The sequence below is a fragment of the Cololabis saira genome, chromosome 2 (genome assembly GCF_033807715.1).
Source record: "Cololabis saira isolate AMF1-May2022 chromosome 2, fColSai1.1, whole genome shotgun sequence".
Taxonomy (NCBI): domain Eukaryota; kingdom Metazoa; phylum Chordata; class Actinopteri; order Beloniformes; family Belonidae; genus Cololabis; species Cololabis saira.
The window spans coordinates 15,105,930-15,121,204 of record NC_084588.1 but is presented as its reverse complement, the minus strand read 5'-3'; the positions used below and the strand labels follow the sequence as shown (position 1 = coordinate 15,121,204).

Sequence of the window (15,275 nt, the reverse complement as noted above, 5' to 3'; positions counted from 1 at the left end):
CCTCCACAAGCTGCAGCGAGTGATACGCTCTGCAGAGAGAGTGATTGGCTGCCCCTTGCCCTCCCTGAAGTCTCAGTATGACTCCAGGGCATTGAAGAGGGCTAGGAAGATCATGGCCGATCCCTCTCACCCTGGCCATGGCCTCTTCACCGTCCTCCCCTCTGGTAGGAGGCTGAGGCTACCTAAGGCTGTGAAAGCTGCCACAGACTCAGCTTCTTCCCCTCAGCCGCCAGGCTCATCAATGACTCTCCCCCTCCCTCTTCCCGTTCCTCAATGATGACAAAAAAAAAAAGAAATAATAATAATAATAACAATAATAGTAATCATAACTGGACTATAATTTATGTATATGCCTGCACTTTATTTTTGCTTATTCCTCACTACGGTGTTTGTGTCTGTGTTTTATTTATTTACCGGTACATGTGAAAAGAATACTGAGTAGGCACACTGTTACCAACGTGACAATTTCCTATGTGTGTTACACAAATGGCAAATAAACGTAATCTGAATCTGAATTTAATTGTAGATTTATGTTATTTATTTATGTATTTCTACATATTTACACATTCATATCCATATTTACATTCATTCATTAATCAATACACAAAGTAAAGTTCTCTGGTGGTAGAACTGACGCTGCCCCTCTTGTTTGCCGCTGCAGAAAAACTGTGGTGCAACTGGATATGGCTCACACAAAGAAGGCTCTGGTGGTTCCTGCCTTTGAGACACTGCGTTACCGGCTGTCTTTCCCCAAATCCAAAGCCGAGCTGCTCTCCATGCTGGACATGGGGACTCTCTACACCTTCAGGTACTGGAAGAGAACCTAAAATCCACATAGCAGCTGCCAGTTCGTGTCATATCAATGGATAACGTTTAATTAGGAAACAAGAAGCCGATAATGAAATCCTTCTTCTCTTGCCTCTCCAGGTATCACGTGTGGCCAAAGGGCCACGCCCCTTCCAACTATGCCAAATGGCGAACAGCCACCACACCCTACAAGGTGGATTGGGAGCCCGATTTTGAGCCGTACGTGGTGGTGAGACGAGACTGTCCGGAGTACGACCAGCGCTTCGTGGGCTTTGGCTGGAACAAGGTGTCCCATATCATGGAGCTGGATGCACAGGTAACTTTATCTTCTTACAACCACAGAAGATACTAATCCAGTGCGCATACCAGGATGATGTTTGTCTAAATTCGTTGTACGTTTGAAATGACTACTTTCCATTAACACGCTCGTCAGGCATCATCGCAGTTTCTTCTCTACAATAAGCCCTAGCAAGAATGATGGAAAGTTTGCCAGAAGGTTGCAGGATGGATCTCCGCCCTTGAGTGTCCTTGAACAAAACACCGAACCCCACAGTGGCCTAATTACAAACGTGTTTTCAGTGTTAAATTTGTCATGGTTCTTGTTCAAACCCTGGATAAATGAGGACGGATGAGTCCAGATGGGCATCCGATATATAAAGGAAACACAGCACCGATCCACTGTGGGGATCCCTGTAAGGAAAGAGCTTATTACAAGTTGCTTATTTCCATATCTGCAGCCACTCTGTCATTAGTTTTAGTTAAACTACCATAGAGGTCAGCAGTGAAGCCAATATCTTCAGCCAGCCATGTCTGAAGAGGTCATTTTCCGTGATTTCATGAAGGAGAAGTGGATTCCGTGGACTTTGGAAGACCTGCACAATTTTTGATTAAATATTCTCTTGTTACTGGTTCCTGCTCAAAGCTGTCATATTTTTGTTGTTCCAATATTATTTGTGTGTGCGTATCTCAATCTGTGTGTGCGTAAAAAGATTTGTGTGTTTGTATTCAGATTTGTGTGTGCGTAAAAAGATTTGTGTGTCTGTATTCAGATTTGTGTGTGCGTAAAAAGATTTGTGTGTCTGTATTCAGATTTGTGTGTGCGTAAAAAAGATTTGCGTGTCCGTATTCACATTTGTGTGTGCGTAAAAAGATTTGCGTGTCCGTATTCACATTTGTGTGTGTGTAAAAAGATTTGTGTGTCTGTATTCATATTTATGTGTGCACAAAAAATCAGCTGGGAGCTCTCGATTGGTTGTCTTTGTACACGTGGATTTTGACACACTTCTGCCGCGGCAAATCTGTAAAAAGATCCGTGTGTAAAACGATTCGTGCGTCCTTAATGTTTCCTTTGCCCTGAGCTCGGACTCACAGGCTCACGCCAGGCTATAGTAGCAATACAGCCGTCACCCACTAGTCGGCGCGTAGCTCTCAGTCAGTACGTTTACATGCAGCAGTTCGTAATGATAAACATTTGTATGTAAATAAAAAAGTTGTACCCCAAATTCTGCTGTCACACACATGAGTCTGATAAATTATTAGGGTTAGGATTGTTTTTATGTGAGTAAGAAATTAGGTAAGAAATTTACTTTTTACGTCTCATTTATTCATTCACACATACACTAATATACTTGGGAAACAGTGAGGCACCAAATATAATATATTTTATTTTCTCAGATGGCAAAAATAAGAACTTTATTCATACCACATAGGAGTAATTCATATTATAATATTATCAACTTGCATTTTTGGTTGACACGATTCTAAGGGCGCTACATTCACACTTACTGTCACTCCATTCTTTCTTTTTCTCAGGAGTACGACCTGATGGTCCTCCCCAACGCCTTCATGATCCACATGCCCCACGCGCCCAGCTTCGACATCTCCAAGTTCCGCTCCAGTTCCAGCTACCGCAACTGCCTGAACACCCTGAAGGATGAGTTCCACCAAGATCTGTCCAGGAAGTACGGGGCGGCGGCTCTCAAGTATCTCACCGCCCAGAGGAACATCTAACAACACAGGCCTGCTGAGAGCCAGCACATTTGTCGGCTTCCTCGAGCCTCGGGACATGCGCTGATGCCGGGGACCACTTTACAGCAGAGCCTGAATACGATGATACAGTAAAGCTTTACAGCCCTTTCGAGCATTCTCGGGCTTCTGTGCATTAATTCTCCAGTCGACTCCACCTCGATGCGTCCGAGGAGGAGGTGGAAATATAAACAGGACAGCACAATGTTGGATTTCCTAAACAGGATTCTGAAAAAGGCTGAAAGGGATGTGTGGATACTCACAGGACTAGCTTTAAGGCCAGGAAATAACCATGTTCTTACAATTTGTTCTGACAATCAGGGCTTTTTTCAAGAGGACACGCCAGTCTGTCTGCATGGCTATCTGGACACAGAGGAACCCCGTCATTCTGGGGAATAACTTTGGAGGAAGGACTGTTGTGAGGCCGGTCGAACTGGAGAATGATTTAAGCCTTATCACTCTCATGATATTTACTAAGATATTTAATGGTATTTTCATTTCTTTTTTTCTTGCATAAATCAAAACCAATGATAGTGAGCATTTCCATTAACGAGTTATGATTACGGCTTTACGCAAGTTAATTTTATTTTTATTTTGTTTTCTACGTTTTCTGACCTCTTTAAAAGAAATCCATGTAGTGTCCCAGTCAATTTATTTGAGATTTTCTGTGGGCTTCAGGGATGTGTGTGTGTGCGTGTGAAAGTGTGTGTTCCAGCCGCATCATATGGCGCATCTTCAACACGCTTCCTGCTCGTGGTCAGTGTCATGCTTGCTTTCGTCTTGCATGTGAACAGTTGCACTACATGTTCTTTTCACGACAGAAAAATGCATTTTCTCTCCTCATTCACCCTGAAAGCAGCAAAGATCTGCTATCGATGTGATGTGTCATCGCCTATTGGGACCAACTCACGCGACCAACACTGACATGTGACAGTGAGTGGTTTTAACTGAAGCAGGTGCATATTTTAATTTGTTGTGTTTGTGCCATTCTGTCTGTAAAATGTCTCAATCACTGGATATTTGTGCCATCTACTGAATCATTTTACCTGTAACCCCTTTTTTGTTTGTGTAAAGTCCAACTGAAATCACGAAATTCCTGCCTTTCTGCTGCCACAAGTCAAATTCATTATCAGTACGACTACTGGGAGAGGCCGAAACAATCGGGTCATGAAGGAATGAGCTGACCCAAATGAGTTCGCCTCGAGGCGTGACTGGGCGAACCCGGAGGTCTAGGTGAACAGTGCAAACATTCAGCAAGGAGTCCAGAGAGGATTTACTGCCCTTTAACATCAACAGGAGGCAGTTGAGGTGGTTTGTGCATCTGGTTAGGGTGCCTGCCGGAAACCCTCCGGGGTAGGGGTGTTGGACATGTACCATCTGTGTTCTGTTTAGGGCAGAAACGAGAGCTACAGGAACAATACTATCTGTCACTTGACTCTGGAACATCTGTCTCTTTGGTAGAGCAGGTGGCTCTAGGACGGAGATCTGAGGGCCGTTGCTCAGGGTGTTGCCCACGTGAGCCAGTCCTGGATGGATAGACGGACGGATGGATGGATGAAATGTCCATTTAGTCTCTATACAAGATGTCTCACCCTCCTACAAATGTGAGGCATGAGGCGGTTTTCCTCCAAGGCATCTGGACTTCTTTTCACTTTTCTCAGATCTTGAAGAAGATGCTCAAGAACCCAGAAAAAGGTCTTCAAGAACTGAGAAAGTGAAGCCCAGTGTCCTGACAGAATCTTCATGACCTAGGATCGAATAATGTGTCATCAATCCAGCAAGTTTTCTTTTAGGGTAACTAGATATGTTCTGCATATGATTTGGCATAGATTTTCATGTTGGTTTAACCTCCTTACGGAACTTTCCCATTTTATCTGGTCTCGGGACCAGAACTATGCGGTGGCTGAAGCAATGAATTGATCTGTTGACCGTCTGGTTGGAGGGCAGATGACTCCGCCCACCAAGTCATCTAGGCCCCTAGTAATTTTATTGATTAGAATTAAAAAGATTGTTGCAGAATAAACTGAGGGTGGACTGATAGAAAGAGTAGCAGAAGAAGGTCCGGTTGAAATCATATCCAGGATTAAACCATCTATTGATAATGTGGCCCGTCCTCCTTTATCCTTTTCGGTCTTTGCAGTCTCATTCTGGCTGTGTAGCGTACAAGTCAGTCAGAAAAACACTGCTGTTCAGAAGATCTTTGGCTAAACATCGTGTTGTCACTGGATTTATGATATTTTCACTGCGTTTTTCGCCGGCACTCCAAGCTCGTCTATTTTATTTACCATGGACCCCACAGTTTCCAGGATGAAAGTGGGATCTTTCACCCTCCTACATCCGCCACATATCCACAGCTCAGTCAGATGGCCCAGTATGTCATGGGAGGAATTATTTAAGAAGAGAAAAATCTGTTGATAGTTAAAAATATTTAACCATGAAAATGTGTGACGTTTTTCAAAATGATATCCTGCCTATGTTTACAGTCTTTCCGGTCCCAAGGAAGCCCCACTGCTACGACACAGTGGCTGACGTGATGTAGACAGAGAGTACCCCAGACCATTTTTAGCCGTATGTGGCAGTGATTTAACATGGAGTTTAATTTCAGATGGACTTTTAAAAAGCATTTTTATGTCCATTCGACTTGTCCTCTGGACTCAAAAGTAGCGTAGAAATATGTCGAAGGTATCTATTGATCATGCTGCTATGACATGTAATGTGCTGATCGGAAAATAATTGTTTAACATATTTGATGGGAAACTGCTGTTGAAGCATATCACAACCAAAACCGGTACCACCAACCAGTTTTCCCAAATGACTCCGCAGTTCAAGTTTGTTGAGATTTGATGTTTCCCCAAAGTATGCGATGGGATTTTCTTTTAAAAGTATCAGAATTAGAAAACGCAGCTTACAACTGCATCAGACAACCATTCTGTTTTTTTTTTTAAAGTTTGTCAGATTTTTACTTCACACTTTTAATTTTAATTAAGATTTATTTTGCGCTCATCTTTCATGGTGTCAGCCTGCGTGCGAGAGGGAAGAAGGTGAGCAGAGAAGCAGTGACTCACATCATGCGATTTCCACTTAGGACACGTCAGAAGAAGAGTGTTGTACGACGCATCGGGTCGTGAGCGATGTTGTGTATGACGGCTGCTCGGCGAGGAGGCGAGCGTGACCGGTGCCACGGCGAGCCCCTCCTCCCCGCTGCCATCCACGCCGCCTCCATCGACGTGTTGTTGATTGTGGTCAATGCTAGTGCCTTTGCTGTGTTGTGAAACTGGATATTGATTGTACAGTTGTATGGACGGGGCCTGGGGGAGTCAGGCGCTCTATTTATTATTGTTGACTCAAATCAATCATATTTTTCTATGTAAGTGCTTTAAATAAATTTGCCCTTTTTTAATTACTTCATCTGTCTTTTGTTGGTTTTGTTGTGTTGCAGCCTCAGCAAATCTGTGTTGGATTCATTGTATTTAAAATTAAGGAGAGCATATAATACATATTTATATTATTACTTTGTAGGGCAAAACTGTCCTGGGATATCCAGAAAAATTATAATATTTACCAAGGTCAGTGGGTTTAAGCCGATTGAATCTTCCATGTGTGTAATTGGTCCTGTGAAAACCTCCAGACGAAGCTACACTGCATTGTTTTGGATGAATAGGTCCCTTGACTTCTCTCATCCTGTTTAAATGCAAATTACAATTAGAATAATTGAACTCAGAACTTTTCCTCCATTGTGTTCAAAATTTAATTATTTATTAACAAAAGTAAGCTTTCCATTTATCACAAAGAAAATAGAAAATCAGAACAAACGCAAATGATGAGGAACTCATGAATACAGGTGCTTATTAGGTGATAAGATAGTCCTCCAAAAGTCTGAAATGAGAACAACACAGGAAAACACATAATGGGCACACAAGCCTTTGAAATCTGTAGGAGAGAAAACAAGAACAAACAAACAGACACGAGAACAGGCAGAGACACAAACAACCATTTCAGGTCTGTGAAACTGAATAAAGACTAAACTTGTGCGATTATCTGTCCTCCAAAACTGTGGAGTGAGTATGTAGGTGAGTGAGTAGGTGTGTATGTCTGTGTAAATGTGTTTGTGCAAAGTGAAGACAAGGCTTTACCTGAACTGCATCTACAGTGGAGGAGAGAGGGAGCAACCACGCCACCTGAGAGACCAGAAGCCGACTAGGAAGAAACCCGAATCCAGGCCACCAGCAGCCCCACGAAGGACCAGAAGAGGGACAGGAGGAAACCCCCCCACCAGCAAGCCCCGCCCCCTCCCACAAGGGACAGAGGGAACCCCCGGGTGGAGCTCCTATGACCATGGGAGGAGGCAGCCAGGGAACCCACGGTGATGGACCAGGAGCCAGTCGAGCACCAGCCACCCAGCATGGGCCAATCACAGGGCCAAGAGGACCACACCCTCCACGCCAACGACCCCCACCCGGTAAGAGGACAGCTGCCCGGAGAGACGGGGCCACCTCGACAGTCTACGCCGGCGGGCCGGCACCTGCCCCAATGAAAGCGGGAACCACACAGCCAAAGGCGCGCCCAGCTGCAAGGGCAGCGGGGGGGAGCGGAGACGGAAACGGAACGCGAGAACCCCCCAACACGGAACCACCCAGACAAGCCCAACAGCAAAGAGCCCCAAACCCAGATAAGACAACAGACATCCATCCATCCATCCATCCATCCATCCATCCATCCATCCATCCATCCATCCATCCATTTTCTTTACCCGTCTTGTCCTTTGCAGGGTCACAGGGGTCTGCTGGAGCCTATCCCAGCTAATTACACATGAGAGGCAGGGGTTCACCCTGGACAGGTCGCCAGGCCATCGCAGGACACCCATTGACACACACACTAACATACACTCACTGACAAAAACATGGAAAAATAATTTTCTCACCACTCTCATCTCCCCCTGGAGGCCCGGCACAGCCCAGCAGCCCAACACCCCACACCCCAACCAACACCGGAATGGTTCAGAGAACCGCTCAAGGCAAGCGGCCGCCACCCAGGCCATTCCCAACCACCCCACTCGCCGCCACAAGATAACACCCCGCTATAGACGACCAAAGCTCCACCGGTTTCCAGTTCGTTAGAATGGTTTCTTTGCGATACATAAGGCAATGAGAACCAAATGAGCCAAGTTAGGTTCCATGTGGATGTCCCTCAGATGACCTAGTATGCATAGTGTGGCGCACACAGGAATTCTGCAATTGAGCCATGTAGATAAATATTTACATACCTCCAGCCAACATTTCTGCACAGGTGCACAAAACCATAAAGCATGCATATAATAATAATGACTTGGTTTTATATAGCGCCCTTCAAGGCACCCAGAGCGCTTTACAAATATCATTATTCATTCATACACATTCTCACCGGTGGTGGTAGCTACGTTTTGTAGCCACAGCTGCCCTGGGGCAGACTGACGGAAGTGTGGCTGCCATATCGCAAATGAAACGGGGCAAGGTGGGTAAGGTGTCTTGCCCAAGGACACTACGACAGCAAACTGGGACGGAGCGGGATTCGAACTGCCAACCTTCTGATCATTGGACAACCCGCTCTACCACCTGAGCTACTGCCGTCCCTATAATTATAATTATAGTAGTGGGAAGGCTTTTGCTAATCCATTACACCAGACATGACTGAAGTAACATTGTTTCCGTGTCTTCAGGGCCGTAACATATGCACATGCCCTGGACCTCTATTTTTTAAAAATTTTTTTAGCATCTCAGTGTTGTCTTAAGGGATATGCCTTCATACGCAGAACAACCCTGGGGTGCCCCACTCCTTCAACATTAGCACACACAACACCGTTGTTGTATGAGCACACCCTCAAGCTGTCAGCTCACAGGAGAAGTTAATCCACATCTCTCCTTAGAGGCTCTTAGCAACAACTTATCAATTATTAGTTATTGTCTGCATGTAGGCCAAACAAGCCCATATGTGCACAATATCAGACTTACTACTAAAGTATTCACTGAGGAAAACCTCAAAATCTCTTATATACAGTTTTAGTATTTTTATGACTGCCAGTAGGTTTCCCTGAAATAATAACGTTGCTGGTGTTTGTCTTTTCTGCAAATGTTTGCATTTGTGCAATTTCATTGCCTTGTGAATGTGGATTAGTTTAACCAAAACTGATCTCCTGATCTCCATCCATCACATCACACAGTGAGTGTTGTGTGTGTATTTGTCGAAAAATCCCAATAAAACAACTGTGATTCTTTGAGAGTGAGAATGGTTAGCAAACGATATAATTAGAGAGAGCAGGAGTGATATTTTCTGTTTAACAGAAACATGGCTACAGGAGGAAGAGTATGTTAGTTTGAATGAATCGACTCCGCCCGGCTACGTTAATCATCATATTCGTAGAAGCACGGGCCGAGGCAAAGGAGTCGCAGCAATTTATAACTCCAGTCTCCAAACAAAAACTGAACCTAAGTGCAATTATAATACATTTGACAGCCTCACGCTTCGTCTGAAATTTCCGAGCTGGAAATCAGAGAAAGCCAGTTTTGTTAGTGGTAGTCTACCGGACCCCTGCTGGTGCTTATCTAGAGTTTCTATCTGAATTTTCAGATTTCCTATCTGGATTATTGATCAGTACAGATAAATTCATCATAGTGGGTGATTTTAATATTCATATGGATGTTGAAAACGATAATCTTAAATTAGCTTTCAATTCTCTTCTAGAATCAATAGGTATCTCACAAAAAGTGGACAAACCGAAGCACTGTTTTAATCATACCCTCGATCTTGTTCTCACCTACGGTGTTGAAACTGATGATCTGTTGGTGTCACCTGTAAACTCCCTTTTATCCGACCATTATTTAATAACGTTTGAATTTAATATTGTCGATGTTGAAGTGCAAAATAGGAGGTATTACTTTAGCAGATGTTTGTCTGATGAGGCTATTGCTAAATTTAGGGAGGCCATTGGTCATCTTATGATAGTGGAAAATAGTGAAGTTATGGAAGCCAGTGGGTTCTACCTCTGCATATGTCGATTTCCTTGCTAGTAACACTGCTGATTTGTTGCATTCAGCTTCAGATGAAGTTGCTCCTTTGAAAAGGAGGGTTTCTAGCCACAGGAGCTTAACTACCTGGTATAATTCAGATATCCGCATGTTGAAACAAAACGTGCGTAAAATGGAAAGGAAGTGGTACTCTTGTAAGTCTGTAGGCTCCTATCGTGAATGGAAAGATATTCTAATAGTATATAAAAAAAGCCATTCGCAAAGCCAGAACAGCTTATTATTCAACGTTGATAGAGGATAACAAAAGTAACCCACGTTTTCTGTTCAGCACTGTAGCCAGGCTGAGAAAGAGTCACAACTCTGTTGATCCGTGCATTCCTGCAGCTCTCAGTAGTGAAGACCTTATGAGCTTTCTTAGAGAAGAAATCAAGCAGCCGGTTGTGGGCGTTTCTTCAGCTTTAGCGACTTCCCTAGGCTCTGACTTGACTCTAGACTGTTTCGATCCTATAGAACTCCTTGAGCTGACCTCACTCGTCAGTCAACCACATGTATGTAAGACCCCTTCCCGACACGACTATTCAAAAATGTTTTTTCTCTTATTGGTGCGACAATACTGGACCAAATCAACCTATCCCTAAACTTAGGATATGTACCACAGGTTTTCAAAGTTGCAGAAATTAAACCTTTACTTAAAAAACCTTATCTTGACCCAGACACCTTAGCTAATTATAGAACAATTTCCAACCTTCCATTTGTATCTAAAATTCTAGAAAAGGCCGTTTCAAGCCAGTTATGTAGAAATGATCTGTTTGAAGTCTTTCAGTCAGGGTTCAGAATGCATCATAGCACAGAGACAGCACTGGTTCGAGTCACGGATGACCTTCTTATGGCCTCAGATGAGGGATTAGTGTCCATACTGGTTCTACTGGACCTCAGTGCCGCTTTTGACACTGTAGATCATGGCATTTTACTGCATAGGTTAGAGCATGTTGTTGGGATTAAAGGGACAGCTCTACGTTGGTTTAAATCATATCTATCTCACAGATTCCAGTTTGTTCATGTACATGAGATTCCTTCAGAACAGTCGAAGGTCTGTTATGGTGTTCCGCAGGGTTCAGTGCTAGGGCTAATCTTGTTCAGTTTATACATGCAGCCATTGGGAAGTATAATCCAGAATCAAGGCATACACTTTCATTGCTATGCTGATGATACACAACTCTATTTGTCTATGAAGCCAGATGAAACAGAACCGTTAGTTAAGCTTCAGGCATGTCTTATTTTTTATTTATTTTATTTATTTATTTAAATAGCACCAATTCATACATTACGAATGCAACACATGGTGCTTTACAGGAAGAATAAAATAAAAATCTAAAACACAATTTAAAACATCCCATACGACGCCACCCCCCACCCGCACACACACACTCACTCACACTCATACACATGTGCACACACTCACACGCCCACACACGCCCACACACACACACACACACACACACACACACACACACACACACACACACACACACACACACACACACACACACACACACACACAGTAAGTGGACTGGTGACATGGCTTAGCACTAACGATCCAGGTGAGGAAAAAACTACCTATGGGTGGCCGTCCACACTGAGAGGCATCACCGACCATGACCACAAGGAGCATCGCCACAGAGACCTCCCCAACCCAGACAGACCAGGGCAGACCCCACACAGAAGGTGGAGTCCCACCCCCAGCCACCCTGGCCTGAGGGACCCCCATGACGACACCCCCATGGGCAGAGCAGGCACACCTCTCAGTGTGGAGGACCCCCCTGAGGAAACACTGGAGCTAAAAACTAAAAGATTAAAAGAAAGTAAAAAATGCCTAAAAGTGTAAAATTTTTGAGAAATCTATACAAAACTTAATATGAATAATAAATAACATAAAATAAAATGAAAGTCATTAAAAATGGATTAAAGATTAAAAATAATAAAAGAGCTAAATAAATAAACACAATAAATAAATGAAAAGACTAGGTAAATGAGATCAGATAAAAGGTGGGACATCAAGGACTGGATGTCCGGAAATTTCTTGCTTCTTAATTCAGATAAAACAGAGGTTATCATTCTTGGTCCAGAGCATCTTAGGAAGGGATTAGATGGTGTTGCGATGGCTTCCAGTGCAACTTCGAGAAACCTTAGTGTTGTTTTCGATCAGGATTTGTCGTTTAAACCATATGTTAATCAGGTTTGTAAAATAGCATTTTTCCATCTCCGTAATATTGCAAAGATTAGGAAAATCCTCTCGCAGAGTGATACAGAAAAAACTAGTTAATGCGTTTGTATCTTTTAGACTAGATTACTGTAATGTGTTATTAGCAGGATGTCCAAGTAATTTTGCTGAACAGGCTCCAGCTGATCCAAAATGCAGCAGCGCGAGTGCTGACAGGAATCAGCAGGAGAGACCATATCTGTCCAGTGTTAGCGTCGCTCCATTGGCTACCCGTAAAATTCAGAATTCAATTTAAAATTTTATTACTTGCGTATAAAGCCCAAAACGGCTTAGCTCTGCATTATTTGCAAGACCTGATAGTGCCTTATGTTCCTGGCAGAGCTCTCCGTTCTCGGAGTGAAGGTTTACTCGTAGTTCCTATGGAACCAACTTCCAATCTGGGTTAAGGAGGCTGACACCACCTCCACCTTTATAACCAAACTTAAAACCTTTCTGTTTAGTAAAGCCTATAGTTAGTGTTTATTAAATGTCTAGCTGGTGTTGGTAAATCTGTAGGTAGTGTAAACTCTAGTGTGTTAGAGTCAGTAGTCATAGTTGGAGCTATAGAACAAGACTATAATAGTTAGTCTCAAATATAGCCTCTTGGTAGATATAATGCTATAGGCCTATGCTGCAGGGGGGCACCGACATGATCCACTGGGCGGTGCCTCTCACCCTTCTTCTCCTCTCCTCTTCCCTTCCTCTCTTCTCCATTTCCATTTTTATTTATTATAAATATCTCATAGCTATCATTTTTGTCCATCGTTCCTGTAGATTCTTGTGCTGGCCCCCTTTTTTCTCTTTTGTGCATGTTTGCAGGCCGGAGCTTCAGGAGCTGCGTGCTGGCCTGCGCCCGCTGAACAAAAATCAAGTTGTGATTTTATTTTCCCCCATGCCTAACAATCTAAAATGCTGAAGCCCCTCTATGGAGCTTTGAATACTTCCATCTAACCAAACTAACAAATAAAGCAAAGTCTGCATTCAGAGAGCAAAATAGTCTCCCATCCAATTGAACACTTTCATTCATAGTTGAACCCCCTCCGTCAAACTCTTCCAGACTCCGAAATGAAATGAAATGTCAAAATTGTCTGCATCAGATTTCTGTACCTAAAAGGGAAATTAATCCCCGAACGGCTCAAAACCAGGACACGCACCATCTCTTTTGGTACAGAAACGGATGTTTCCTGCTTTGACAGTTATTGCCGAAGACTGGAAACTGAATTGTCTTTTGTAGCCTGGGTGTTTGAATAATGGACTGGCCAGCTTTTTAATCCCCTCAAAACAGCAAACACTCTGTGAAGTCAAGGATTTTGTTATTTTCAGTAACTAAAGATAAAAATTAGGCCTTGTGATCATCCACTGCTACGAGACAATAGCGTCTAATCTGACAGCGTTCTCTCTCAGACTCGGCCTTTGAAACTAATTCTTTTTTTTTTAAGAATTGCTTTTGAACATGTGTGAGCACAACAGCTGGCAAATACCATTTTCTTTATTTCATGTATCTCTGCTGTATTTTTATTCCATTTTCACCTCCATCCACGGACATACAAGTTTAGTAAAATATAAGTAAACTGCGACTAACACACCTGGAAGTCCACTTCTACACAGACCTTTTCTTCTTTAGGGGTTGCCACAGTGAGTCCCCTCTATTTTTTACCCTGTTTTCTGCATCTTCAACCAACGTCATAGCTCTTTCCCCACATCTAGAAATCTCTTAGGTCTTCCTTTTCTCCTCCCGCCTTACAGCTCCATCTCCAGCATCCTTCTACTGGTTGTATTCACTATTTGGATGGCATCCAAACCATCTCAGTCTGACCTCCAACTTTGTCCCCAAGATATCCAACTCTGGCTGATCCTCTAATGTTCGCCTTTCTCCTTTGACATCTTCATCTATGCCACCTCCAGCTCTGTTTTCCTCTTGGTGCTTCCATCTCCATTCAGAGAAGATTTGGTCTAACTTTGGTAAACCTTTCCCTTTACTCTCACTTCTACTCTTCGGTCAAAACTCCTGAAGTTCTTCTCCACCCTGTCTGCAGTTGCATTCTCCAAGTATCTAAATTCCTGGACATACATTCAGCATCTAACTGAGGCTCATGTTGGCATTTCAGCGTGTCACACATTGATGATTTACCCGGCGTATGGCGACTCATTAAAATTCCTCTGAAATGCTGGTTTTCGCTGAACAATAATTTTGTTTTTTGGAGTCAAACCTGACCTTTTCATAACGAGTTGGACGCATACACAACATATTTCCTTATATAAAATGCTTCAATGACGTATAGGTGACTTATACCACTGAATGCTTTGCTAGTTGCGGGTGTTCACAACTTATGCCCAACGGAGATCTAAATTATCCATAGTGTGCAGCAGGACATCGCTGATGATCACCTGTCTTAACCTATAATAATGCTGCCGCTCAAAGCTGCACTAGACTTCACAGAAGCCGCAATATCGACATCACCATCAAACATCAAAGCACGCTGCCCAGAAGTCTCCTTGTGTGTGTATTAAAGAGTATTAATTATCATCCTCATGCTCACCCTCTGGAGATGATGCAGGTTTCAACACTGACTCAGCATTGTCAACATTGTCAGCATTGTCAGCGCCATCAGCGGCTGTGTCCGTGGCCTCCACCTCCTCTCAGCCAGCAGAGGTAAAGCTGGTTGTATATTTCAAACTGACAGCAGTACATTATACAGATACAGATACAGATACAGAGCACGTTACTCACCCTGTGTACGTTAGGCATCACCTCCACATATTTTGACCTACGAGTAATTTATAAATAACGTGTGTGAACAAGTGTCAGCGATCGCATAACTTCTGGCCCGTGTATACGGGACACCATACGCTGGCATACATTGAGACCAGGCTAAGTACAACATATGCCAGCGAGCTTCATCGTGCTCTGAACTGACCCAGACGAACGCCAGCAAAAATCGCCAAAATTTTCAAACGAGCAACACCTTGATCGTTTTTCTTTGTCAGCCATTTGTATTTAAATGTTTTATTTTTTTTTTTGCTGCATTTTTACACATTTTTTTTTTTTTTTACTACATTTTATACATTTGCGGTAATGTTTTTCCTCTCTTTTGCATGATGCATTTTCTGCCAAGTTTTGTGTGTTAGACGTTTGCATCTAGGATTCTCACAGAGGAGTTTGTGGTCAACTCGCTGGCTTC

At 43.2% G+C, this 15,275-nt stretch overlaps 1 protein-coding gene across 2 annotated transcripts in view; it reads left to right on the top strand.

The window, feature by feature from the left end:
• Window positions 1-6,235, top strand: part of large2 (LARGE xylosyl- and glucuronyltransferase 2) — a 163,687-nt gene extending 157,452 nt beyond the window's left edge. For both annotated transcript variants that reach the window (XM_061738909.1, XM_061738901.1), the window contains 3 exons: window positions 662-808; window positions 928-1,123; window positions 2,620-6,235. In XM_061738909.1, coding sequence (XP_061594893.1) covers window positions 662-808; window positions 928-1,123; window positions 2,620-2,817 — 541 coding nt within the window. In that variant the 3' untranslated portion in view covers window positions 2,818-6,235. The remainder of the gene's footprint in view (window positions 1-661; window positions 809-927; window positions 1,124-2,619) is intronic.
• The last annotated feature ends 9,040 nt before the right edge of the window (window positions 6,236-15,275 follow it).